General features: G+C 49.2%; 1 protein-coding gene across 3 annotated transcripts; it reads left to right on the plus strand.

Moving 5' to 3' along the window:
• Positions 1–3,464: 3,464 nt before the first annotated feature.
• Positions 3,465–23,822, plus strand: MS4A15 (membrane spanning 4-domains A15). Of its 3 annotated transcripts, XM_010384966.2 has the most exons (8): positions 3,465–3,646; positions 10,241–10,493; positions 14,426–14,548; positions 18,143–18,199; positions 20,205–20,297; positions 20,650–20,754; positions 21,809–21,817; positions 22,690–23,822. In XM_010384966.2, the coding sequence occupies exons 2-8, from the start codon at positions 10,269–10,271 to the stop codon at positions 22,804–22,806; spliced, it is 729 nt and encodes a 242-aa protein (XP_010383268.2). In that variant the 5' UTR covers positions 3,465–3,646; positions 10,241–10,268; the 3' UTR covers positions 22,807–23,822. The 3 variants fall into 3 exon arrangements, with proteins under 3 accessions (XP_010383268.2, XP_010383269.2, XP_010383270.2); XM_010384967.2 differs by lacking the exon at positions 14,426–14,548; XM_010384968.2 differs by lacking the exon at positions 21,809–21,817 and having other exon boundaries at positions 3,569–3,646; positions 20,650–20,763; positions 22,690–22,806.
• Positions 23,823–25,595: the final 1,773 nt, after the last annotated feature.

A 25,595-nucleotide genomic window follows, 5' to 3' on the forward strand; every position in this document is an offset into this window, starting at 1 on the left:
CTAGCCTTAATTCATCCTTGCATTCCCAGCCCTGGAACTTGGTGCTCACAGTAAACACTCAACAATTGTTTGTCTGACTGAATTGCAAACTTCTCTTGCTCCTCCTACTAAACTCTAAGTCCTTTGAGGGCATGAACTTTGTGTTTTACTCCTGTATGTGTTCATTCCGGGAAAATATAACAATCAGGAGAAACAAAGCTATGCTGCTATAACAAACAGCTCAGTGGCTTAACACAACAAAGGTTTATTTCTTCCTTCTGTTCTATGTCTCCTGGAGACTCTGCTCATGCAGGGACCCAGATGGATAAGGCTGCCTCTGCCTGGAACACTGATAGTCACTGTGACAAAGGGAAAAAGAGCCCTGCAGAGTCACATGCTGACACCTAAATGCTCCACCCAGAAGCTATGCGTTTACTTCCACTCCCATTGGTTTAACCAAAACAAGTCACGTGGCCATGCCAAACTTGAAGGCATCTAGAATGTAATGGCTGGAACAATGGGGAGATAACAGTTGTGTCTGGCACTGGAGGTGGCAATAGGCGGCACAGGTGCAGACTTTGGGGATGGCCAAACTTGGACTTGAATCCCAGCCCAGCCATTTCATGGCCATGTCACCTTGAGCAAGTCCTTTCACTGCCCTGAACTGAGGTGATCACATCTGTAAAAAAAACTTACAGGAATTATCAAAGGACCATTGTGAGTATAAGAAATAACTTACTTGAAGTGCCTAGAAAAGAGTAAGTCCTCAAAAAATGTTTATGATAAGCTCTTATTAACCTGGCCCCAGTACAGAAACAATGTGGGGTTCTATCACTGTGAATTGGTTTAGAAAGTTACAGAGAGGGCCAGGCGTGGTGGCTTATACCTGTAATCCCAGCACTTTGGGAGGCCAAGGTGGGTAGATCACCTGAGGTCGGGAGTTCAAGACCAGCCTGGCCAACATGGCCAAATCTTGTCTCTACTAAAATACAAAAATTAGCTAGGTGTGTTGGTGACACCTATAGTCCCAGCTACTTGGGAAACTAAGGCAGGAGAATTGCTCGAACCTGGGAAGTGGTGGTTACAATGAGCCAAGATTGCGTCATTGCACTCCAGCCTGGGTGACAGAGTGAGACTCAAACAAACAAACAAAAAAAGAACGTTCCAGAGAGGTGAGTGATGAGAAAGGATCATCAGCAACATCATCTTGAAACCCTCGCCCAAAAGTGAACCCCGACACATCCACAGCACCTCGTCAATTTCCAGGGACTTTCTTATCCATTTTCAACCCTCGCAATAAACTGAGGCATAGTGAACAGCCTTCAGTATCTTTATTTTATGGAAATGTAGAGTACCTCGGTGCCGTTTCACATTTTACCCAAAATCACAGCAAATAATCAAAATAAACAACTAGGCTAGGCAATCTTTAGCAATGTCCTTAGAAGCTATATAGTCTTTCCAAATATGTCCACTTTGTGCTGCTATAACAGAACACCTGAGACTGGGTAATTTATAAAGAACACAAATTTATGCCTCACAGTTCTGGAGGCTGAGACACACAGTTGAAGCAATAGCTAAAATTTACTGAGAGTTTACTATGTGCCAGGCAGTGTTCTAAGAATGGGGTTGGCAAACTACAGCCCGCAGTTCAGACCTGGCTCACCATCTGTTTCTTAAATAAGTTTGTGTTTTGTTTTGTTTGAGACAAGGTCTCACTCTGTCACTCAAGCTGGAGCTCAGGGGCGCAGTCTCAGCTCACTGCAACCTTGACCTCTGGGGCTCAAGAGATCCTCCCACCTCAGCCTCACAAGTAGCTGGGACATGCATGCACCACCACACCTGGCTTTTTTTTTTTTTTTTTTTTTTTTTGTATTTTTTTTGGTAGGGACGAGGTTTCACCATGTTGCCCAAGCTGGTCTCAAACTCCTGAGCTCAAGCAATCTGCCCACTTCAGCCTGCCAAAATGCTGGGATTACAGGCATGAGCCACTGCACCCAGGCATAAATAAAGTTTTATTGGAACACAGTCACACCCATTTGGGTATGTATTGCCTATGTCTGCTTTGCACTACAGTGGAAGAGTCACGTGGTTGCAGTCAAAGTTATATGGCTCCCCAAAGCCCAAAATATTTAGTATCTGATTCTTGACAGAAAAAGTTTGCCAACTTTGTTCTGAGTAGTTTTCGTGTCTACTAATAATCAGGTTACTGTCAGATCCTGGAAATGCGAGACCCAATGGAGACGGTGCTATTTGGGAAGTCACAGCATAATCCCTCCGGAGATCTACTCTGACCTCCACGTGTTGGTCACACCTCCTAGGCTGAAGGCAGCCATGTTAGTAATCCCTGAAAAATGTCACATGGCTTCCCCCACCCCTTAATGCCAGCAGATTTTTATCCTGGGTTTTCTCAACCACCTCTTTGGAGGTGTCTCCGGTCACTGAAAACCTTGCTCAAGAGCCTATGTGTCCTTTTCCCTGTTTCTCTGCATTGGGACCAACGCTGTCCCTTGCCCACTTTGTCAACCAATATAGGTCAGACCTATCACAAAATAAATGGCACAGAGGCTTCCCGGAAGACACACATATTTTGAGCACAGAACAGTGAGGCTGAGCCCTTATCAGCCAAGCGTGCTTGCAGAGCCACGGAGAATCTGCTGCACAATCTGCAAGCTGGTGCTCTCCTGAACGTGCACAGTAGCTCTCAGAGCACTGGGAAGCAATGCACATCCACGGTCCATTGTAAGTCACTGGCTTAGGTATGTTATAGTTAACAAAACATCTCAGCCGCATCGTGTTATAACAAGTCACGTTGTAAGGGATGGATTTTATCAAGTTGGTGTGTGCTCTTTCAGTCTAGTTCACACCAAACCCTGTGAGATTGGTACCAGTGGTATTATCCCCATTTCACAGGTAAGGAAACTGAGGCAGAGGGGTGACCCTCTTGCTCCCGTGCCTCACAGTAACCGGAGGAGCCAGAATTCAAACCCTGGCTTCTATCTCAGACCCTTACACTGAACTGCTAAACTCCTCACCCACCCATGCCAACATGAAGGATGACTGTTTTCGATTTCATTGTAAAATCTGGCAGATTCACCACTCTGTTGTTTCCTGGTAAGCTCATCTCCTGACACCCGGGTAATGGGTGTTTTTTCCCAAAGTGTTTGCCCAGGCCAGCCACACCTAAAGTGTTGGGGTACATGGCAACACAGTCAAGCTTATGTACGTGGCATTTGAGGTCGGGACATGGAAAAATACTGAGGCACTGTGTGTATGTTATTTGTGCATAAGAATATAACTCCTTGGCCTTAAAAACAAGACAAGGAGTGGAGTGTGTAATAAGGAACGCTGAAAACAGCCTCCTAAGAATGCGGTTTGAGTGCTCTTACAAGGCCACAGGTGTCTCATGACCCCACCTCAAAAAGCCATCTAGTGGATGTTTGTGTTTTAACAAGCTCTCTCAATAAATGCTTAGCGGACAGATCCTGGGGCGGACTCTCTCAGAAGAGCTGCCCCCTCCCCGCCCCCCAGCCCTGTTCAGCTGAAGTTGTCTAAGAACTCATTCTTGGCGTTCACTGCAAGCTATAAGCTCTGCAAGTGGTGACCCCGACGTGATCGTCTTGAAGTTACGCGTGAAGGAGGAAAACTCATCCATTTTCGGGGAATCCCGGTAAGGGACAGTCCTGACTCCCATCAGGAGGATGGGACCCACGCGTGAAATATCAGGGGTTGGGTTATCATGCATCAAGAAATGACCAAAGAACAGAAAGTAGTTTTTAAAAACAGTGCAACAGCTACTTAAGACTAACCAGTGCACTGGAGAGCCTGGAGCTCTATACAAGCCTGATTTTAATTCGGCAGGAATGCCCTTGGTTTCCTGATCAAGGAATCTTAGAGAGTTATGGGAGCAGGTAGGTCACTGCCTGAAAAGAGGATATGAGCAAGGTCATTTTACTAAGGTTACTATTTTGACCACCTGGACCACTTGGTACACTGGATGTTGTATCCTCTTTATCTGCCAGATTGCGGTGGGTCAGACTGCCCATCTTCTCTGCCTGAAGGGAATTCAGGAGGTTTAAAGGAGAAGGAAGAACAGGAACTAGAACAGCGGGAGGCGGCCGGGGGCAGGGGGCTCCTCTCTCTACTTCATTCCCTTCCACAGGGCATAAGGAGGATATTTTTTTCTGGTGATGATGAGCACGGACAGGAGCCTTTTCCTCCACCTATAGAAAAGCCATCGCCCTCCTTTCCTCCACCCTTAAAGGGACCTGCATTCATTAGCCCCGTTCAGGCAATGGTGCCTCCCATCCCCCATGAGGAGACTGGAGGCCGCCCAAGAGATGGTTCTTGGATAAGACCTTCAGTCAGTGAATACCCATATGGTCGGGTGGCCGTGTCCTCAACGCCGACTCCTCGTCAAACTTCCTTAGTAGAGGAGTGCCTCCAAGAGGGACTTAGGAAGGCAGACTCAGGCGCTTTTTGGCGCATTCCCTGTTATTGTTCAAAACAACAGGAGACGGCATGACAGTTTGCCTTTTACTGTCTTCAAAGAGTTAAAGGAAAGTATCCGTGAAAACAGTGTACATTCATCCATTACGCAGGGGATGATTGAGGCTCTGGGAAATGGCTATAGGATGACTCCACGTGATTGGAAAGCTTGGGTAAAAGTTTTGGTTTCAGCTGCAGAGTATACCGTGTGGTGGAGCGAGTACAGTGATTTAGCCATGCAGCAGTCCTTGCAAAATCTGGATAATAATATCCCAATACAACTTGATATACTATTGGGAACAGGGCCTTTTGCTTCAGCCCAGGCTCAGGCTCAAGCAGATGGCCATCTATTTCTTCAATGCTCACAGCTAGCAATGCAAACATTCAAAAAAAAAAAAAAAAAAAAAAACCATAAGACCATCCCAGGGTTCCTTTTTAACAGTTAAACAGGGTGCCACAGAAACATACATTAAATTTATCAACCGATTGCAAGCAGCAATTGAAAAACAGGTACCCCGCCCTAAAGCTACCAAACTTCTTATGTTACAATTGGCTTTTGAAAATGCAAATAAGGATTGTCAGACAGCAATAACTCCAGTCTGAGCCACTGCCACTGAAATCGGTGTGTTTATTAAAGCATACCAAAATATAGGCACTACAACTCATCTGACTCAAACTTTTGCTGCAGTGATGACTGGAGCCACATATTATAACTGTTGCCTAACCAGGCATTTGGCAAAAATAACCCTGCTACTGTTTTCCTACCTCTAAGCAAAAAACAATTTCATACTCTTCTAGCTTGTGATCTTAACTGGCAAGTCGCAGTAGCTGGTTTTATTGGTAATATCAGCTTTCATTTACCAGACTCTAAGCTCCTGAACTTCTTACAAACTGTGCCTGTTAAATTGGTACCTATTGTTTCTGAGCCCTTGCTTCAGGCCACTACTGTCTTTACAGATGGTTTAGGAAAAACTGGAAGAGCAGCTATAGTGTGGCAAGATGCCACACAGACATGGCAGCACAAAATCCAGGAACATTTTAAAACTACGCAACAGGCAGAGTTAGGTGCCCTGACACTGGCCTTACAAACTTTTCCTCCCCAAGACATAAATATAGTTAGTGATTCCGCTTATGCGGTGTATAGTATTACTCATTTAGATCTTGCACATGTGAAGGGCATTACTAATGAACCCCTACTACCTTCATTTCTTGCAGCGTAAGAGCTCCTCTGTGCCCATCATTGTGGGGAAAAGAAAGAGAGATCAGACTGTTACTGTGTCTATGTAGAAAAGGAAGACAAAAGAAACTCCATTTTGAACTGTACAAAGAAAAACTGTTATGCTTTGAGATGCCGTTAACCTGTAACTTTAGCCCCAACCCTGTGCTCACAGAAACGTGCTGTATTGAATCAAGGTTTAAGGGATTCAGGGCTGTGCGGGATGTGCCTTGTTAACAATATGTTTGCAGAAAGTATGCTGGGTAAAAGTCATCGCCATTCTCCATTCTCTATTAACCAGGGACACGATGCGCTGTGGAAAGCCTCAGGGACCTCTGCCCAAGAAAGCCTGGGTATTGCCCAAGGCTTCCCCCCACTGAGACAGCCTGAGATATGGCCTCATGGGAATGGAAAGACCTTACCATCCCCTAGCTCAACACCCCTAAAGGGTCTGTGCTGAGGAGGATTAGTAAAAGAGGAAGGCCTCTTTGCGGTTGAGATTAAGAGGAAGGCCTCTGTTTCCCGCATGTCCCTGGGAATGGAATGTCTGTGTAAAGCCGACTATTCGTTCTCTTCTGAGATAGGAGAAAACCGCCCTGTGGCTGGAGGTGAGATATGCTGGCAGCAATACTGCTCTGTTACTCTTTACTAACTGAGATGTTTGGGTAAGAAGAAACGTAAATCTAGCCTACGTGCACAGCCGGGCACAGTACCTTCCCTTGAACTTATTTATGACGCAGATTCCTTTACTCACATATTTTCCTGCTGACCTTCTCCCCACCATCACCCCGTTCACCCTGTTCTCCTGCCACACTGCCTGTGCGGAGATAGTGAAAATAGTAATCAATACATACTGAGGGAACTCGGAGACTGGCGCCGGTGCAGGTCCTCGCATGCTGCGTGTGCCGGTCCCCTGGGCCCACTGTTCCTTCTCTATACTTTGTGTCTTATTTCTTTTCTCAGTCTCTTGTCTCCGCCTGACAAGAAATACCAACAGGAGTGGAGGGGCAGGCCCCCTTCGATCACCACCTTCTTTACATCACATATATTCACTCTCATCCTGGCCTACCTGGTCCCTTATCAGCTAATGCTCGAGCTAATACTCTAGTACAAACACAGATGTGGTTTGCAAACTCTCCTGCTTTTTTGTGAGTTCAAGCTGATCATGCTGTTTTTTTTTTTTTTCATCAGAATGCATGCAGTCTTAAACAACAGTTTCACTTAACACTTGCTCAAGCTCACATGATTATTAAAACTTATCCTGATTGCCAACGGCATTCTCTGTACCCTTTTTCCTTAGGGCTTGGTGGCAACCCACGAGGTCTGGTGCCTAATGCTACCTGGCAAACTGATGTTACTCAGTATATACCCTTTGGACGTTTTAAATCTCTCCACGTTACTGTGGACACTTATATAGGCCTAACACATGCTACCCCCTAGGCTGGAGAAAAAACTAAAGATGCAATTGCTCATTTGTTTGAATCTATTATGACTCTAGGCCTTCCACAAACTCTAAAACTGATAATGGCCCCTGCTATCTCAGTGCTCACTTTGGCTATGCATTACAACTTTGGCAATAACATCAACATACAGCACAAGACTGGGATTCTCTATAACTCAACCAGTCATCAAACTCTTAAAGTATATCTCAATAAACAAAAGGCGGACTACGAGGCCCTCTTCTCGAGAACAGGACCTGTCATTGGAGAATCAACCGACAATGATGGTGATGACTCAGAAGGCACCTGACATTACCTGGGGACAGCTAAAGAAAATGGATCAACAGGCAACTATCCGGCTTGCAGCCATAGAAGCCTCTGTAACTGAAGGGAACCAGTTTCTTATGTATCTGGCGGTAATTGGGAAAACTTCTGAGAAAGTCAGACAGACGTAGATGTTGGGGTGGCTGGTAATTCTTGTCCTTTGCCAAGTGGGATCAGCCCAAGAGCATGTTTACTGGAGTCATGTTCTAAGTCTCCCTGTTTTTAATGTTATTTCATGGTGGGATGCTGACCCGCCTTTGTCATCTAATGATACTTCTTGGACAAGAGGTCAATGGATGCCCCTGTCTTACCCTTTACTGGAAAATTTGGGATGGATTAAACTTAATGACTCCTTGGTTTTATTGTCTAGTAATCCCCCTCTTTGTTTTTCAACAATAGCACATGATAAGTGTGTTACACTTATTCTTCAGGAGTATCTTTACTATCAGCCTAAAAGGGACGCTAAGCTTGCAAACTTGACCTTTATTTCTGCTATTACCACTGATTTTACTGAGATCTCTAATGAAGCTACACAAGTGCCTGATCTTCCTATATGCCATCTGAGTAGGGACTGGCGATATAAGTTTGAGGCCATTCAGTGGCCTCCGTCCAGACAGCCTGCACTGTGTCAAGGGCCTCTCTTTGATAATGGCACCTTACTTGATTGGAGTCCCCATGGTTATCTTATGTCTGCAAATCTGGGAGTCCCTCCAGTAAGTCTATCACCTGGTCAGAGGATGGGCTTTCAGGACCAATATTACAACTAAAAGAGACAAGCTTTAAGCCCTGCTCATACCCACATTTGGAGATTAGGACTTCCTTTTTTTGAACGGGTTCTCTCACATGGTGAGTGTATTACTAGCAGTGGCAACTATCCCCTCTCTTTCCATAATAATGTTACCGACACAGTTATGACTTGTACTACGCACCCTTATATACTTTTGTTTGGGCGAGGTATTCCTAACATAGAGCAGAATCCATCCTTTTATAGTATTAAAGTCTCCTCCAGTAGTTGGTATGCTACATGCCTGTCTCATCGAAATGTTACATCGTTAAATATAACCTATGTCATGATCTTAAAATGGCATGCAGAATTTTGGCTGCCCATACATTTAACCTGGAGCTGGGAAGGAGATTTGACCCTGTAGCTATTTAGAAAAGCACTGTCTCATACTCAGAAAAAAAGACTTCTGGCCACTTTAATTGCTTTTTTTAGTCTCAGCTATTATTGTGTTAGCAACTGCTGCTACTGCAGCTGTTTTTCTAACAAAATCTATTCACACAGCTTCAGTGGTGAACTACATTTCAAAAACAGATAAATATTAGTAAAACTACTCTGTCTCGCCCGGAGGCTCTTAAAGCCGCTGTTGAGTAGCTGGGAGATCAGCAGCAGGCATTCATTACCCATCAAAATTTTTATTGTAATTGGCAATATAATTCTATCTATGTCACACCTCTGCCGTATAATAGCTCCCAATATGCTTGGGAGAGAGTGAAAACACACCCGCAAGAGGCTTATCACAACCATTCGTCTTCTCAAATTTCCACTCTTAAGTGTAAATTTAAAAAGCAACTTAAAAAATGGTCACAGCAATTATAAACAAATACCCTTCAACAATTACAAAAAGGCTTTCAATAGTTAAACCCAAACACTTAGTTATCTGGGTTAAACATACGCATTTGGGTAATGGCCGCTATACTTACTCTTTTTTGTATTTGTTTGCTAGGTATGTACAAATGGCTCTGTGCTGCCACTCAACACATCTATAACCAAGAAAAAGCAATCAAAGCTTACCTCTCGTTAAATAACCAACACACTCTAAAAATTAAAGACGGGGGAGATGTTGAGGGTGCACAGCAACATATCCAAGCTTATGTACACGGCATTTGAGGTTGGGCATAGAAAAATACTGAGGCACTGTATGTATGTTACTTGTGCATGAGCATGTAACTCCTTGACCCTAAAAACAGGACAAGGATTGAGGTGTGTAATAAGGAACGCTGAAAACAGCCCCTAAGAAGGCAGTTTGAGTGCTTTTACAAGTCCACAGGTGTCTCATGGCCCTCAAAAAGCCATTGAGTGGATGTTTGTGGTTTGACAACTCTTTCAATAAATACTTGGTGGACAGATGCTGGGGTGGACTCTCTCAGAAGAGCTGCCTCCCCACCAAGCCCCGCTCAGCTGGAACTGTCTAAGAACTCATTCTTGGTGTTCACCGCAAGCTATAAGCTCTGCATAAAGTTTCCATATCTACACATATCTTGGCTACATCAACAGTAATTGCTTGGGTGGCCAAATAGAAACCTTCCCACAGCAGGTGGGAAGTTCCCACACCCAGGGGAATTATTGATACTAGCTCAATAGCCATGAGCTGAGAGGCAGGAAGTGGTGGTGAGTCCTGGTCTAGGGGTGAAGAAACCAGTGCTCTAGCTAAGCTCTACCTAGCACTAGCTGTGTGTCCTTAGGTGAGTCACTTGCCGTTTCTGGGAAAAGAAGGGCATTTAAATATACACTCCTCCAAGAGGAGCTTTCCACATAATATAGCTCAGAGATTAAGAGCAGGGCCTGTGAAACCAGAGAGACTGGAATTCAAGTCTCAGTCTTACCCCACCTAGAGGCCGTTGACCTCAGACGTCCTTCGCTTCTCTGAGTCTCAGCTTCCCCAGCTTTGATAAGAACATTTGGGGCCATCCTCACAGGGCTGCAGTAAGCAAGGGCAGGTGGGCATGTTGTTTGTCAACTGAAAAGCTTTATGCACATGTGTAACAATCATCATTACCATTATTATCTCCCAAGCTTTTGTTTTCCAGGCTCTCTGAGCACAATGTCTACAGCTCCCACCAGCAATGGGGTGTTTGTCGTCATCCCGCCAAGCAATGCCAGTGGCCTCCGCCCACCTCCAGCCATTCTGCCCACGTCCATGTGCCAACCTCCAGGGATTATGCAGTTTGAGGAGCCACCGCTGGGGGCACAGACATCAAGGGCCACACAGCCACCTGACTTACAGCCAGAGGAGACATTCCTGACAGGAGAGCCCAAAGTTTTGGGGGTAAGAACAGCCTCTCTGCACAACCTGAGGCAGGTAGTGTGTATCCCAGCACCGGAACATTCATGCATGTTTTGGAGAGGGGAAAAGGCAGTTAGCAAATACTTAGTAATGACTCCAAGATTCAGCCATGCACCAGGTAGACAAGCACCCTTCCCGCATAAAGCCCACAGAGAGTAAGCCAGTAAAGAAATGACTCAGAAACCTCCAAAGAGAAAAGTAAGGTTGAAAAGGATGACTAGGACTAAGGGGAATACTAGCGAGGGTAGACAGAAACTTCTCTCTGGGGAGATGACATTTAAGCCAAAACTGGCTGTTAGATTGAAGCCAGCCAAGGGAATAGCTGGTGGAGGGGCTGGAGAGGGAGGGCTCACCAGGTAGAGAGAACAGCAGGTGCAAAGGCCTTGGGAATGAGTGTCGCTGTTAAAGGAAGAGGTGGAAGCCTGACATAGCTGGAACGTAATGAGCAAAGGAAAGGGGGAGATGAGATGGAGCGAACGTGGTAGATGAAAGTCAGCCCTGACAAAGCTGACAGTGCATGAAGGATTTCAATCTCAGATGGCCTTGAGCTATTGGTCTTGATAAAATACTGAAGGCATAAAATATCAGATAGAGATAGAAAGATACATACACACATTTGCACGTGTATATGTATATATGTACTGTTTTTTTGTTTTGTTTTGTTTTGTTTTGTTTTGTTTTTGAGACGGAGTCTTGCTCTGTCGCCCGGGCTGGAGTGCAGTGGCCGGATCTCAGCTCACTGCAAGCTCCGCCTCCCGGGTTTACGCCATTCTCCTGCCTCAGCCTCCGGAGTAGCTGGGACTACAGGCGCCCGCCATCTCGCCCGGCTAGTTTTTTTGTATTTTTAGTAGAGACGGGGTTTCACCGTGTTAGCCAGGATGGTCTCGATCTCCTGACCTCGTGATCCGCCCGTCTCGGCCTCCCAAAGTGCTGGGATTACAGGCTTGAGCCACCGCGCCGGGCCATATGTACTGTTAAAAAGAAAAACTTTAGGCCAGGCGCGGTGGCTCACGCCTGTAATCCCAGCATTTTGGGAGGCTGAGGTGGGCAGATCACAAAGTCAGAAGATCAAGACCATCCTGGCCAACACGGTGAAACCCCGTCTCTACTAGAAATACAAGTTAGCCAGGCGTGGAGCCGCGAGCCTGTAATCCCAGGTACTCAGGAGGCTGAGGCAGGAGAATTGCTTAGACCTGAGAGGCGGAGGTTGCAGTGAGCTGAGATCGTGGAAGAACACTCCAGCCTGGGCGACAGAGTGAGACTCCGTCTCAAAAAAAGAAAAAGAAAAGCTTTAAACAAATTAAGTTTAACAGAGTTTATGTGAACTAAGAATAATTCAGGAATCTGGCAGCACTCAAAACCAGAAGAGGTTCAGAAAGTTCCATCCAGCTGTGTGAGCAATAAGCTATTATAGGCCAAACACAGAAGTGAAGTGGAGAAGTCTCCCCATCAGCTACAGCTAGGTGTCTGCCTTATTTGGGCATGATGTCATGAGGCATTTGCCTTATTTGGGCATGGTCTGATCAGTTGGCTGAAGGTGTTTGTCATTAGCTGAAACCCAGCTATTTGTTACAAAAATATACTCCTAAGTTAGGTTTCAGTGCATCTGGTTGGGTTGCAGTTTGTTACGTAGGAGCTCAAATTATGGAGACAGGCTAATGGCCTCCTGCTATTTTAATTATACACACACATATGTAGATTCTTCAGTCTGTTCCTTGGCCTCAGTTTCTCCAGGTGGAAGATGAAAGCATAGATTAAGCAATGTTGATGATGATAAAAGTGAAGATGATAACAGCTCTTGCTTATGAAGCATCTCTCAGAGGTGCACATACTGTGCTGGGGACTTTGCATGCATCGTCTCGCTAGATTCTCAGCACCACCTTGTAAGAACGGGATCATTGTTCCTATTGGACAAATTAGGAAACTGAGGTTTCTTAAGACTAAGTCATTTGCCCAAGGCCACATAGCTGATAAATGGCATCCTGCAAACTAAGGATGGCTGACCCTAAAGTTCTACTTTCAACGCCTCTGCTTTGTGGCATCCAGGACCTCTGGCTCAAACATGCTGGAATTCTACCCTAATAGCTGCACCACATCCACTGGTGCGGTGGAGGGGCGGTACTGGACTGGGGGCACAGACACTAAGGACCACACTGCCCCTGACTTGTGGCCCATGGAGACGGTGGACAAAGAGGGGGTCAACAATTGCTGGAATTTCGAAACCTCAAAGCAGACCCTGGGGACCAGTGCTCTCCCCCTCCAAAAAAAAAAAAAAAAAAAAAAAAAAAAAAAAAAAAAAAAAATTGATGAGACAAACTGCTGAAAAGCACAAAAAAGTGGACAATAGAAATAAGAGTTATGGAACGCCACCCACTGAGAATACCACTGCAGACTTAGCTGGCCTGCCGCCTCGTAGCTGGGACGCTTCGGGCAAGTTACTGAACATCCCTGAGCCTCAGTTTCCTCGTCTCCAAAATTAGGATAATAATAACCTACCTCTGGCTGGGCACGGTGGCTCATGCCTGTAATCCCAGCACTTTGGGAGGCCGAAGTAGGTGAATCACCTGAGGTCAGGAGTTCGAGACCAGCCTGGCCAACATGGCGACACCCCGTTTCTACTAAAAATACAAAAATTAGCTAGGAGCAGTGGCAGGCGCCTGTCATCCCCACTACTCAGGAGGCTGGAGAATCACTTGAACCTGGGAGGCAGAGGTCGCGGTGAGCTGGGATCGCGCCATTGCACTCCAGCCTGGGCAACAAGAGCGAAACTCCTCAAAAATAACAATAATAATAGTAACAACCCACCTCTTCTCATGAGGATTAAGTGAGGCCACATCTGTAAAACCCCCAGCACAGTGCTTAGTATAGACAGGCATTCAATAAGCGGCAGCGGGTGTTTCCCAAGGCGTAATGGCAGTGACTGTGGTGGTCTACCCGCAGGGGAAAGGTCTACCAGGAAGGGGAGCCACGCTGGCGCCTTGGACGCCATGCCGTGCTGTGCCCTGTGAGGACACTGAAAAGATGAAGGACAGGTCGCTGAAGAGAAAAAGAAACTGAAGAATCAGGGGCTCATACCCATGGATACCCAAATTGTTGGCACTCATGTTAGAAAGAAATATATATTCCACGTGATGCTGAGATGACAATTCTAGTTCTTCCCAGTCAGAACTGCCCATAAAAGGACCATGCTGGTTTGGGTAGTGGTGAGTACTGGTCACTGGAGTCCCCGTGGAAGTCCTGGAGCCGGGAGGGGCTCCTGGGCTCCCAGGGCTAGATTCCAACGGTCTTCAACATCTCTTTCCACTCAGTTCCAGAATTCAATAGTTACCCAAAGCATTGCAATCTTTCTGCTATGTGGCAGACCTTACTAGAAGCTCACACTTGGGAAAACCATCCCACTTCTGAGCATAGACTAGTAGGGTGCTGGTAAACCAACTCTTAGAGGAAAAAAAAAAATCCCAGTGGAGATTTCAGCAGGCTGAGAGGCAGGGCTGGGGCGATCAGTGATGGACACCGAAATAGAAAGATGCTGTTAGCAGAAGGTGCTCGCTGCAGGCTGAGGGGGTGCTCGGGAATGAGGATGGGCAAGGTGAGGCATGTGGTGCAGGGAATGTTGGCTCATCGAATGGGGTCCTAAGAAAACCAGGTATAGTGACACAGCGATGCTTGAGATCCACGGATCAGAGCAGAAAGCAGGAGGCAGGCCGGCTGAGAGCTGGGCTTTGTGGGTCCGTAGGCTGCGGGGAACTAGCTTTCTCCTTAAAAGTGTCTTTATTGGTTGCTGTAATAACGTCGCCTCTAAAGAACAGAATCTGAGTTTCTTTCCCAGTCGCCAACAAGCTAGAGGAGGGCGGGGCCGGCAGGGGGCGGTGTGGAACAGGGCCCGCAGCATTGAGCCTCGGGGCTTCCCGCAGACGGTGCAGATCCTCGTCGGCCTCATCTACCTGGGCTTTGGCAGCGTGCTGCTCATGGTTCGCCGCGGGCACGTGGGCATGTTCTTCATCGAGGGCGGTGTCCCCTTCTGGGGAGGAGCCTGCGTGAGTGCTGGGGCCATGGAGAGGGAGGGTAGGGGGGATGCTGCCCAGGCTCACCTCTCCCCCTTGGGCCCACCCCCACCATCCTCCTGGGCACAGCCTCTCCTAGGTGGGGGCCTGGAAGCACTTCCTAGAAGAACTAGTCTAAATCTAACTCCTTCCCCTAAACCTTCACCATCAACCTGAGCCTGACCCCACTCCTGCAGATGAAAAGCTCCCAGCAAACAGCCAGAGAAGCTGCCAAAAAGGACCAGAAAGGCCGGGGCACAGTGGCTCATGCCTGTAATCCCAGCACTTTGGGAGGCCCGCCAAATCACTTGAGGTCAGGAGTTGGAGACCAGCCTGACCAACATGGTGAAACCCCCTCTCTACTAAAAATACAAAAATTAGCCGGGCGTGGTGGCGCATGCCTGTAATCCCAGCTACTTGGAGGCTGAGGCAGGAGAATCGCTTTAACCCGGGAGGGGGAGGTTGCAGTGAACTGAGATCTTGCCACTGAACTCCAGCCTGGGCAACAGAAAAAAAAAAAAAAAAAACAGATGGAGGGCATCAGGGCTGGGTCCAAACCACCCGTACTGCCCAGATCCTAAGCCTCACCCCACATCCAAACCCCTCCTGCAGAAACCCTCTAGCTCCCTGAGTTGGGTCCCAGCCCTCCATGAGCCCTGCTGTCCCCTGGGAGTCCAGCCAGCACTGAAGCCCCTGAGCCCATTCCTTTGACCTCCGTCTGGTCAAACTGGCCACTCACCCCTGCCAGACAACAGGCAGGTGAGTCCTTGTCACTGCCAACATTAAAGGGCACTTGAGTGTTTGCAGTGAACCCTGGTGTTTGCACCCCCATCAACACATCACCACAGCCTCCAGCCACCCCAAGGAAGCACAGGCCTCAGGGTCAGGCCAGCGAGGTCTGAGTCTCAGCTCCACCACATGTTAAGGTGGAGTCCCTCAGGCATATCGCTGAATCTCAAGACTCAACTTCCTCATCTAAAACTTGGGCTCATAGATCTGGCCCTGCCTACCCCATAGATTTGCAGAGGACATCAAGAGATAATGTGCCTGGTGAGTGGATTACTAACCCTAAAATTCTGTACCAAATGGAGACTGTTGAGTGATTCCCTTTTTGGAGAGAAAGCCAGAGATTTGCATAAAGGGGGTTTCCATTGCGTGAGTGTTGGTGCCAGAACCAAGGCACAGTGACTTTCTTCCCCTGCCCAGGCTGCCTCCAGCAAGAGCACAGAATCCACCAGAATGGGGTTCAGGGAGGACAAAGTGGCTGACACATCACAACCAGATCAGGATGGTCACCTGGCCATGCTTGGGGACAAGCTCTGGCCCTTTGAAAGGTCCATAGTGACCTGAAGGTGGAGGAAAATTTTGCAATCGCGAGAGTCCACGGGGAGAAATCACAACAGGAAGAAACAAAGGGGTCACTTTCCCCTCTGAGCTCCATTCCACCGAAATTTATCACAAATATGCCCAGTAAAGCTTCAAAAATGAGGGAAGGAACAAAAGCAAAAACTTGATTTTCGATCTCAGGAGACATCAGGACATGTGTGAGCTCCAGCATTTAATCATTGTGTTGGATCTTCACATCGCTGACATGTGGGGACCCCTGAAAGTACAGAGGTATTATGTGCGTTTTTCTAGAAAGCAGGCTCATAGCGTTTCTTGGAGGCTCAAAGGAGTCTTTAGTTGAAAATTCCCAGAATTCCAGGATGGAGGAAGGCTTGGTACAGAAGGAAAGAGGCAGTCAGCAGGCATGCACGAGCAGCCAGACCTCCTTCTCTGTACGAACCTAGGCAAGTCACTGCCTGTCTCTGAGGCTTGACGTCCTCATCCATAAGACATTGTACCTGTCTCCAGCCCAGAGAGCTGGATTCTAAATCCAGCTGCCCTCTTGACAACTCAGTATATCAAAATGAAACTCTTGATTCCTGCCATAGGCTTGTCTCCAACCCGATTATTCCTATCATCTCCTCATCTCAGCAAATGGCACCTCCAGCCATCCAACTGCCAAAGCAAATCCCAAGAATCATCCTAGAGTCTTTTGTTTCCCTGCTGCACATCCACCCCAGCAGCTGGTCCCGCTGGCTCGCCCTCCAGAGCATAGCCTGAGTGTGTCCCCTTCTTCCCACCCCCATGGCCAGCATGTGGGTCTACACCTACTGGAGACCTGTAGTGACTCCCTTCTGGTCCTCTGTCTCCATGTCACCCCAGGCCCTCTTCCACACCCCGCTGACCCTGTGGTCTCCCCAGAAATGGCAGCCGAGTGCCACCTGCAGATTGCAGACCTGCTAAGTTGCAGGCTAAGTTGCAGTGAGGCAGCAGTGCTCAGCTCCACCCTCTCAGCTCAACAGATGCAGGGCCGGCCCCACCTCAGTGTGTCAGGCGACTGCCAAGTACATAGATGCCATGATGCAGGTTCCTGGGCTATCCTTATGAGCAGCTTCATGCCCGGCTGTTGTCATCCCAGTTCACAGAGACAACCCTGATCCAACCTCGAGTAGCCCCCGTGACTGCTATGACTTCATCACAGCTCTTAACACCACTGTCTGTACTTTCTTCACTGTTTGCTAAGTGTCAGTCTTCCCCAGTAAGAATGTAAGCTCCAGGCCGGGCACGGTGGCTCAAGCCTGTAATCCCAGCACTTTGGGAGGCCAAGGCGGGCGGATCACGAGGTCAGGAGATCGAGACCATCCTGGCTAACATGGTGAAACCCCGTCTGTACTAAAAAAAATACAGAAAACTAGCCGGGCGAGGTGGCGGGCGCCTGTAGTCCCAGCTACTCGGGAGGCTGAGGCAGGAGAATGGCGTAAACCCGGGAGGCGGAGCTTGCAGTGAGCTGAGATCCGGCCACTGCACTCCAGCCTGGGCGACAGAGCGAGACTCTGTCTCAAAAAAAAAAAAAAAAAAAAAAAAAAAGAATGTAAGCTCCATAAGAGCAGAGATCTGGTCTGCCTTATTCAACTCTGTTGTGTTCCTGGCACATAACTGCCACTCCGAAAATGTTTGGTTTTTTTGTTTTTTGTTTTGAGACAGAGTCTCACTCTGCCCCCAGGCGGGAGTGCAATGGCGTGATCTCGGCTCACTGCAACCTCTGCCTCCCAGATTCAAGTGATTCTTGCTCCTCAGCCTCCTGAGTAGCTGGGATTACAGGTGCGCGCCACTACGCCCAGCTCATTTTTGTATTTTTAGTAGAGACTGGAGTTTCATCATGTTGGCCAGGCTGTTCTCAAACTCCTGACTTCAAGTGATCCTCCCGCCTCGGCCTCCCAAACTGCTGGGATTACAGGCATGAGCCACCACATTCAGCCTCACTCAGTAAATGTTTGATGAGTGAGTGTTTGAAGGAACAATGCCTTCCCCACAAGGCCCTGATGATAAGGCGTCAATGAAAACACTCACCTTGTAAGCCACAGCCCCAGTTCCCTGGACAGGGAACACCCCTACCGAGAGACCCCAAGGTGCCTGCCTGGCAGAGAAAGTGGCATCAGGAGGCTGCTCTCTCTCCCTGGCACCTCCCGACAGATCCCAAGCAGGGTGTGCCCTGCCCGGGGTCCTGGATGAGGCCTCACTGGGTCCCCTCTCCCTACACAGTTCATCATCTCCGGATCCCTCTCAGTGGTAGCCGAGAAAAACGACGCCAGCTGCCTGGTGAGTCTGAACAGGGGGACCCAGGGGCGGGGATGAGGCTACGGCTAAATCTCACTCTACCCTGCCCCTCCCATCCACTCACTCCTTCAGCTCATTCCCCAGCACTTCTGGGGAACCTGCTAAATGCCAAGGGAGGAGCAGCACCCAGGCAGACCAGACGCAGACCATTCATGTACAGGAGAAGAAGACAGGGATACTCTCTCAATGCACAAGCCGGAGTGGAAAGTGAGATCCACGGATAAAATACTCATGGTCATTCCCAGAAAGGAAAGATGCTAGAAGATCTCCTGTAAGAGTCCTGCTGGGCCTTGGTGAGCAGAGAGGACTTAGAAATGCCACAGGGAAAGCTGGAAAATGCACGGAGGGGCATGGGCAGGGTCGCCACTGAAAACACGCAGGGCTCCGCCCAATGAAAGCAAAGGTAGGGGAAGGAAAGTGGGAAGAAATTAGACGGAGAGATTTAATCGCATGATGGAGCTGGATCGTGGAAGGCTTAGTGCCTCCTACAGGCACTGGGAGCTGACGGAGGCTTTGAACAGGAGGGTGTGAGCTTTATGTCAGGCACAGAGAACACAGCAGTGAAGATCATGAACACGGCAGCGAAGGTCGTGGCACTTACCTTTTGGTACCTGGTAAGACGCCCGTAAAGCACACTAACAAAGAAGGTAGTTGCCAAGCATGGAAAGTGCTGAAAGGAAGCAGGCAGGATAATTCTCAGCTCAGCTGGGACAGTCTGGGGTCCCTGAGCAGGGGTCACGGAACAGTTCAGAGGAGGACAACCACGGAAGAGCCCAGCCGGGAAACGCCATGGGCTCTGGACGGGGGACCGGAGTGCCGGACCATCACAGGCAAGAGGTGGGCCGAGAGCGAGAGGCCGGGGAGGTGACTCAGAGCTTAAATACCAAGTTCAGGATTTATTTTAAGGACAATGAGAGACCACGGAGGCTTCAGCAGGTGATTCCTTGCCCTGTTTCGTTACTTGAGGTATCCCAGGTGCAGGGCAGAGAATGGGTTGTGGAGGGGCGGGACTAGAAGAGAGGACTCTCTGGACCAAACTCAGGGTCCCCCAGGCCATGAGCTTCGGGAGGACAAGACCTGACTTACTCTCTCCTGGACTCACATCACTTTGCATAGTGCCTGGCATGCAGTAGGTGCTCAATAAAAGCTTTTGGCTTAATTAATTAATGGATTTCTTGTGAGGCTGTTCTGATCTCAATGACCTCCTGATTGCCATTTAAAAAGAAGAATCGAGTCTTTAAACCTGAAGAGGTCCTAGAGTCCCCAGTTCACCCATGAGTGTTTCCCCCTTTAATCCTGGGGCAGTTTAACCAGAAGGCTCCAGCTATGGGTCATGAGACCGTCGGGTTCTGGCTGCATGGGGATGCCTGGGTGACTGCCTGGACCACCCCGGGAGTCACTTTTCCTGCACGCTTTTCAGACCCTGGAGTCCCAGGCCTCTCAGCCCACCCAGACTTCAGACCTTCAGCTCCTGCCTCTCCTGTCTCCCCTGCCTGGTGCCCCACCAGTGTCTGCAGTGCGAGCCTCACTCCGCCAGCCACTTCCCGGGACCTCATGGAAATGAACTCAACCTCTCTCCCAACCAGGCCTCAGTATCCACAGCAAAGGGCCTCTCCCAACCCATGCCCCTGAACAGGCCTCAGCTGCAACTGCTCCTGCGAGGTGCTGGGCCTGGGGGAGAGGGAGCCACAGTACAGGATAGGCCGAAGGCTGCAAACTCCACCCAGAGAGGTTGTAAAGAAGGTGGTGCCCTTCTCCCTAGCAGCTTCCAAGAAGAAGGAAAGAGAGACAAGAACTCCTCCCGAGGTCCCAGGGGAGGAGAATAGAAAAGGAAAGCAGTCAATGAGAACACAGCTGCGTGCAGGGAGGTGCGGCCAGTGCTTCCTTGGCTGTGGGAGGCAGCGTGCTGGGGGCTGGACAGCTGAGCCACGGCCCCTGCCTTTTCTCCTTCTCTTTGCCTCTTCCCTCTGCTCCTGTCTCTCTGCAGGTGAGGAGCAGCCTGGGCACCAACATCCTCAGCGCTATGGCGGCCTTTGCTGGGACAGCCATTCTGCTCATGGATTTTGGTGTTACTAACTGGGTGCGTTGTCAGATGGTCCCTGGGATGGGAAAACTTGGAAAATTATGCAGCCGTGTCCAGGAGGGCAGGGGGGTGAGAGCTTGCAGTGCCAGGACGTTGGCAGGGCCTGCCAGTCCCTATAGACCCCACGAATCCATGGATCCTCTGAGCCTTCCCCAAGATGGGCATCAGAAGGGGCAAGGAGGCAGCCTGCAGGGTGAAGGGGAGGGTGCAGGACTGGCAGCAGGGGTACTGGCTCTAGGCACAGCTCTGCCCCCAACTAACTGTGTGACCTTGGGCAAGTGGTTCTCACTTGGGGGACCCCCTTACTCTAGAACTCTGGACTCACCTTTTTGTGGGTTTTGGTCCCCAGGATGAGGACAGGGGTTATCTGGCCGTGCTTACTATCTTCACCATCCTGGAGTTCTTCATCGCAGTCATTGCCACTCACTTCGGGTGCCAAGCCACCTGCGCCCAGGTCAACGCGGTGAGTACCCCCACCCCCATGTCCACTAAACCTGAGCCTCTGTGGAACGCAGTTGGCTGGGAGCGCACTCTGCCTCCAGCCCCCTCCCTCTGCACTCTGGGAAGCAATATGAAGAGACGGCGCTAGCAGGGGTGGCCTATCCATGTCAAGCAGCCCAAAGAAATATTTGGGCTGGGCATGGTGATGCATGCCCATAACCCCAGCACTTTGAGAAATGAGATGTGAGGATCCCTTGAGCCCTGGAGTTTGAGACAAGCCTGGGCAACATAAAAAGATCCTATCGCTACAAAAAAAAAAATGTATTTTTCATTAGCCAGGTGTGGTGGTATGCACCTGTACTCCTAGCTAGTTGGGAGGCTGAGACAGAAGGATCGCTTGAGCCCAGGAGGTTGAGGCTGCAGTGAGCTATGACCACACCACTGCCCTTCAGCCTGGGTGAGAGAGCGAGGCTGTCTCTAAAAACAAAACAAAACTAAAGACGTCTTCACAGGTCAGTGAAGACAAGACTGTTCTCCCAGTGGAACTGGGTGGCACCAGCACCCACAGGGCCACTACTCTGTGCAGCCCTGCAGGGAGCCTTGCAGAATGGAAATCCTGGGCTGGTGGCATTGGGGCAGTGCTGCACCCAGAGGAGCGGGACTTTTTGGGGTTCCCAGGCCACATGGGAGACAGGGGCATCAAGGAGGGCAGCATGATGGAGATGGAAATTAAGCTTTGATTTCCAAAAAGAACGGAGGACAGTGATGATAGAAAGGGGCTGGAATGAGTGTTCAAGGCAGGGAAACCAGTTGGAGCAAAGGCTGCCTCGGGCAGGCAAACGCAGGCCACAGGGTGGGGTGCTCTTTGCAGGCGCACGATGGGGTGCATTGAGGGTGAGGGGATCGAAGTTCTGAGCAGGGGAGTGAGCTGGTTCAGGGAAATCAATCCAGAGGATTTGTCCAGTGCCGGGAGGTGGAGAGCATGGACAAGCAGGGGCTCGAGGCCAGGAAGCTGCAAGGAGGCTGGTGCCATGGTGCAGGCAAGAGAGAGCAAAGTCCTGAACCAGGCCAGGGCAGTAAGGAGAGAAAGAAGAGCAGAGCCGGGCGTGGTGGCTCACGTCTGTAATCCCAGCACTTTGGGAGGCTGAGGCGGGTGGATCATCTGAGGTCAGGAGTTCAAGACCAGCCTGGCCAACATGGTGAAACCCCATCTCTACTAAAAATACAAAAAATTACCTGGGCATGGTGGTGGGCGCCTGTAATCCCAGCTACTCGGGAGGCCGAGGCAGGAGAATAGCTTTAACCCAGGAGGTGGAGGTTGCAGTGAGCCGCTATCGCGCCATTGCACTCCAGCCTGGGCAACAAGAGCGAAACTCCGTCTCAAAGGAAAGAAAAAAAAGAACAGCAGAACGTTAGCGCCTGGAGAAATGAGACTTTTGTCTGTTTTGTTCACTACTGTACTCCCAATGCCTGGATCATAGTTGGCCCCAGTAAATGTTGTTGGAAATATTTGCGGAATTCAGTACCAGGGCGCTGTTCTCAGATTACCCACAAGGGGGTACTATTGCAACACTACCCCGAAGCTCCAGCGTCCTCGCTCAGTGCTGTTTTGTTTTTTGTTTTTTTTTTTTTTTTTTTTTTTTTGAGACAGAGTCTCGCTCTGTCGCCCAGGCTGGAGTGCAGTGGCTGGATCTCAGCTCACTGCAAGCTCCGCCTCCCGGGTTCACGCTATTCTCCTGCCTCAGCCTCCCGAGTAGCTGGGACTACAGGCGCCCGCCACCTCGCCCAGCTAGTATTTTTGTATTTTTTAGTAGAGACGGGGTTTCACCGTGTTAGCCAGGATGGTCTCGATCTCCTGACCGCGTGATCCACCCGTCTCGGCCTCCCAAAGTGCTGGGATTACAGGCTTGAGCCACCGCGCCCGGCCTCAGTGCTGTTTTCTTTGCAGCCTGTGATCTTCCTGCCAAACGCCTTCAGCGCAGACTTCAACATCCCCAGCCCGGCAGCCTCTCCACCCCCCGCCTATGACAATGTGGCATATATGCCCAAGGAGTCCTCTGAGTAGCAGATGTGGCACCTGCGGGTGGAGTCCAGCCTTTTCCCTCTGGGCCCAGCCTCTCCCCACCCCCACCTTGTTCATCAGGGGCCAGCCCCATCCCAGCTGCCCTCCCTCACCACATCCACACACACGCCGGCGTCTGAGTGAAGCATGCCTAGGGACGTCTCTCCCACACTTTCCCCAGTGGTTTCTTTCTAAAAGACACCAGGCTGACGTCAGGGGTGTGCGTCCTTCAGCTCCCTGAGCCCCATCACCCTTCCAAGGACACCCGCCTTGTGCATCTAAGCATTTCTCTGCTCACTGGGGAAATCCTGGCCTCATTGGAGACTCAGGTTCGAGGCCTGCCTTGACCCTCAGGCCTCGGGGAGGTCATTAAGTTCAGAGAGCCCGGAAACCTGCAGAATGGAAGAGTCTGACTCTGGCATTCCACAGAGGTGCAGAAACCAGACCAAGGCCTCATAGCAGGGCAGTGGCCTGACCGTAGCTCTCCTGGCCCCGAGATCAGCTCTGTCCTTTGTCATCTGTTGCCACATCCGTGGACCTCAGGTTTCCCATTTGGAAACCAGAATGTTGAACCAGATAAGGTTCACCAGGCCCTTCCAGCTCCCCAGGCTCCCTGAGGTCCTGGGTCTAGGCCAGGCATTGTCCTCCTGCTTCCTGGAAACCCTCATCTTCCTTGTCTGTAATATGAAGTCAGCACTGGCCCCGCCTCCCCCACCATCTCCCAAGGTAGGGGAGGTTGCAGGGGAGAGCTGACGCCAGCCCACTCCTGAGGCACCACGACAGTCAGCATCGACAGGGGCACAGCAGTGGCAGTTCAGGACCTCCCTGTGCCTCTCAGCACTCCCTTCCCCACCCCCACAGCCCAAGGACAAGGCTACCACAGAAGGTTACCACGGGACCTGGGCTTCATCTCCAGGGGACAAGGAGACACGTCAGCCTGGTGTTCACCAGCCCTGGTAGATGAGATGGCTTGTCTCATCCACACCACAGAAGGAAATAAACCATGTGGCTTAAATTTTGAGCTGGTCTTGTTGCAATGACTTTTTCTTTTTAACCTCAGGGGCTTCCAAGGGTCATCCACGTTTATCAGAGGAACTGGGTAACTGTCCCACTGTCACAAAAGGGCACCTCTGGGTGCCTCGCTCTGTGTGGTATAATCCTTACACTTACTCTGTCCCCATCTCAGTTCAGACAAACATGCACTCATATCGCCACTCCACAACTAAGGACACTGAAGCTTAAAGATGTTAATTTATATGCCCGAGGCCACAGAGCTAGTTAGGAGCAAAACTGGGATCCAAACCTAGTTCCATATGACGTCACAGTCCGTGTTCTCACCACTTGGTCTCCCCTTAGTACAAACCTAAGTGCTTCCCACCAACCCCTTTTCCTCCTTCCTTCTGTTTCTTCATCCCACAAACTAAGGCAGGGCTGCATTCCTCAACACACTCACTTCTTCTTCACCCAACAAACTCCCACTCCTCGTTTAAGACCCTATTTAAATGCTGCCCCTTCTGTGAAGTCTTCTCAAAGGAAGGGTGATCCACTGGGTGGCTAAGTACTAGGACCACAACACTGGAGCGAGGGTGGGGCAAGGGAGGTGCCATTCGAGGGGGCATTCACTCTCAGGATCATGCCAGTGCAGAGTGGGGATAAGGGGGTACAACAAGCTTTGGCTTTTACAATTGAGAAAGGAGAATCGAGGATTTAGAGCTTCGATTTGAAGATCATTAAGTACAGAGTTGGAGGAAATGTACTTGAAGATTTAGGACCAGTTTTCCTGCCATATAAAGGAAACCAGAGACATTTCAGAAGTGAGGGGAGGAGTTGTGGGAGAGAGAGGGAGAAACAGAGAGAGGTTAGCCCCAAGCTGGGATTGCTGCCCTCTCTCCTCTGCTGACCAAATCCCTCAGGAAGTGTGTAGGCCAAAAGCCACAGGTCCATTAAGAGGAATTAAAGACTACAAGGTCCCTAGAGATGTCCCATGTGCAGACAGCATGGAGCCGCAACATAAAGATGGCCAGGGACTGTGCCTGGTGACACAATAGTCCTGCATTCCCACGTAGTATATGAGTCCAAGCATGAGAAAGCTCCATGTGTTTCCTGAGCTGGCCAGTGGCCAGATGTGCAATGTGGATTATGTGAAACTATAACTTTATAACAAATATGAGCAACAAATAAGAGCGGGGACAGTGGCCACCACTGAGAGACCAGCAAGGACAAACTACACCTCAGCAGAGGCTAGCAAGGACAGATGAGGACTGAGGGCTTATGGACCGGAAGTCATTGGAAGTGACTGAGTTATCCTGAATTGGCAAAATTAAGTTTTCTACCACTACTGAGAGTAAATGGGAGGTAGAGATATAATTTCTGTGAAAAAGAACGCTGCGAACTACAAAACGTTACTAAGAGAAATTAGCAAAGATCTAAGTCAATGAAACTATATCCCGTGTTCATGAACTGAAAAGCTCAAGTTTGTTAAAATGGCATTGATCTCCAAAATTTATCTATAAATTCAATATGATTCTTCAAAATTTTAGCAGTTTATTTTGGGGAAACTGACAATTTAATTCTAAAATTCATATGGAAATTCAGAGGATCTTAAAAATTACAAGAAAACTTAAAGACAAAGTTGAAGGATTTAAACAACCTGATTTCAAGATTTACTACGTAAGAATAATTAGGCAGCATAGTTTTAGCACAAAAATAGACAAAAGACCAATGGAATAAAATAGAGAGCTCAGAAAGAGACCCTCACTTACAGTCCTTTTATCTACGACAAAGGCACTCAT

This window comes from Rhinopithecus roxellana, chromosome 15, assembly GCF_007565055.1.
Source record: "Rhinopithecus roxellana isolate Shanxi Qingling chromosome 15, ASM756505v1, whole genome shotgun sequence".
Taxonomy (NCBI): Eukaryota; Metazoa; Chordata; class Mammalia; order Primates; family Cercopithecidae; genus Rhinopithecus; species Rhinopithecus roxellana.

Coding starts and splice junctions, on each gene's coding strand:
- MS4A15 (XM_010384966.2), top strand. CDS start 10,269: ATGTCTACAGCTCCCACCAGCAATGGGGTGTTTGTCGTCATCCCGCCA. Junction 14,549..18,142: donor CCTTCTGGGGAGGAGCCTGC/GTGAGTGCTGGG, acceptor CTCCCTACACAG/TTCATCATCTCCGGATCCCT. Junction 18,200..20,204: donor AAAACGACGCCAGCTGCCTG/GTGAGTCTGAAC, acceptor GTCTCTCTGCAG/GTGAGGAGCAGCCTGGGCAC.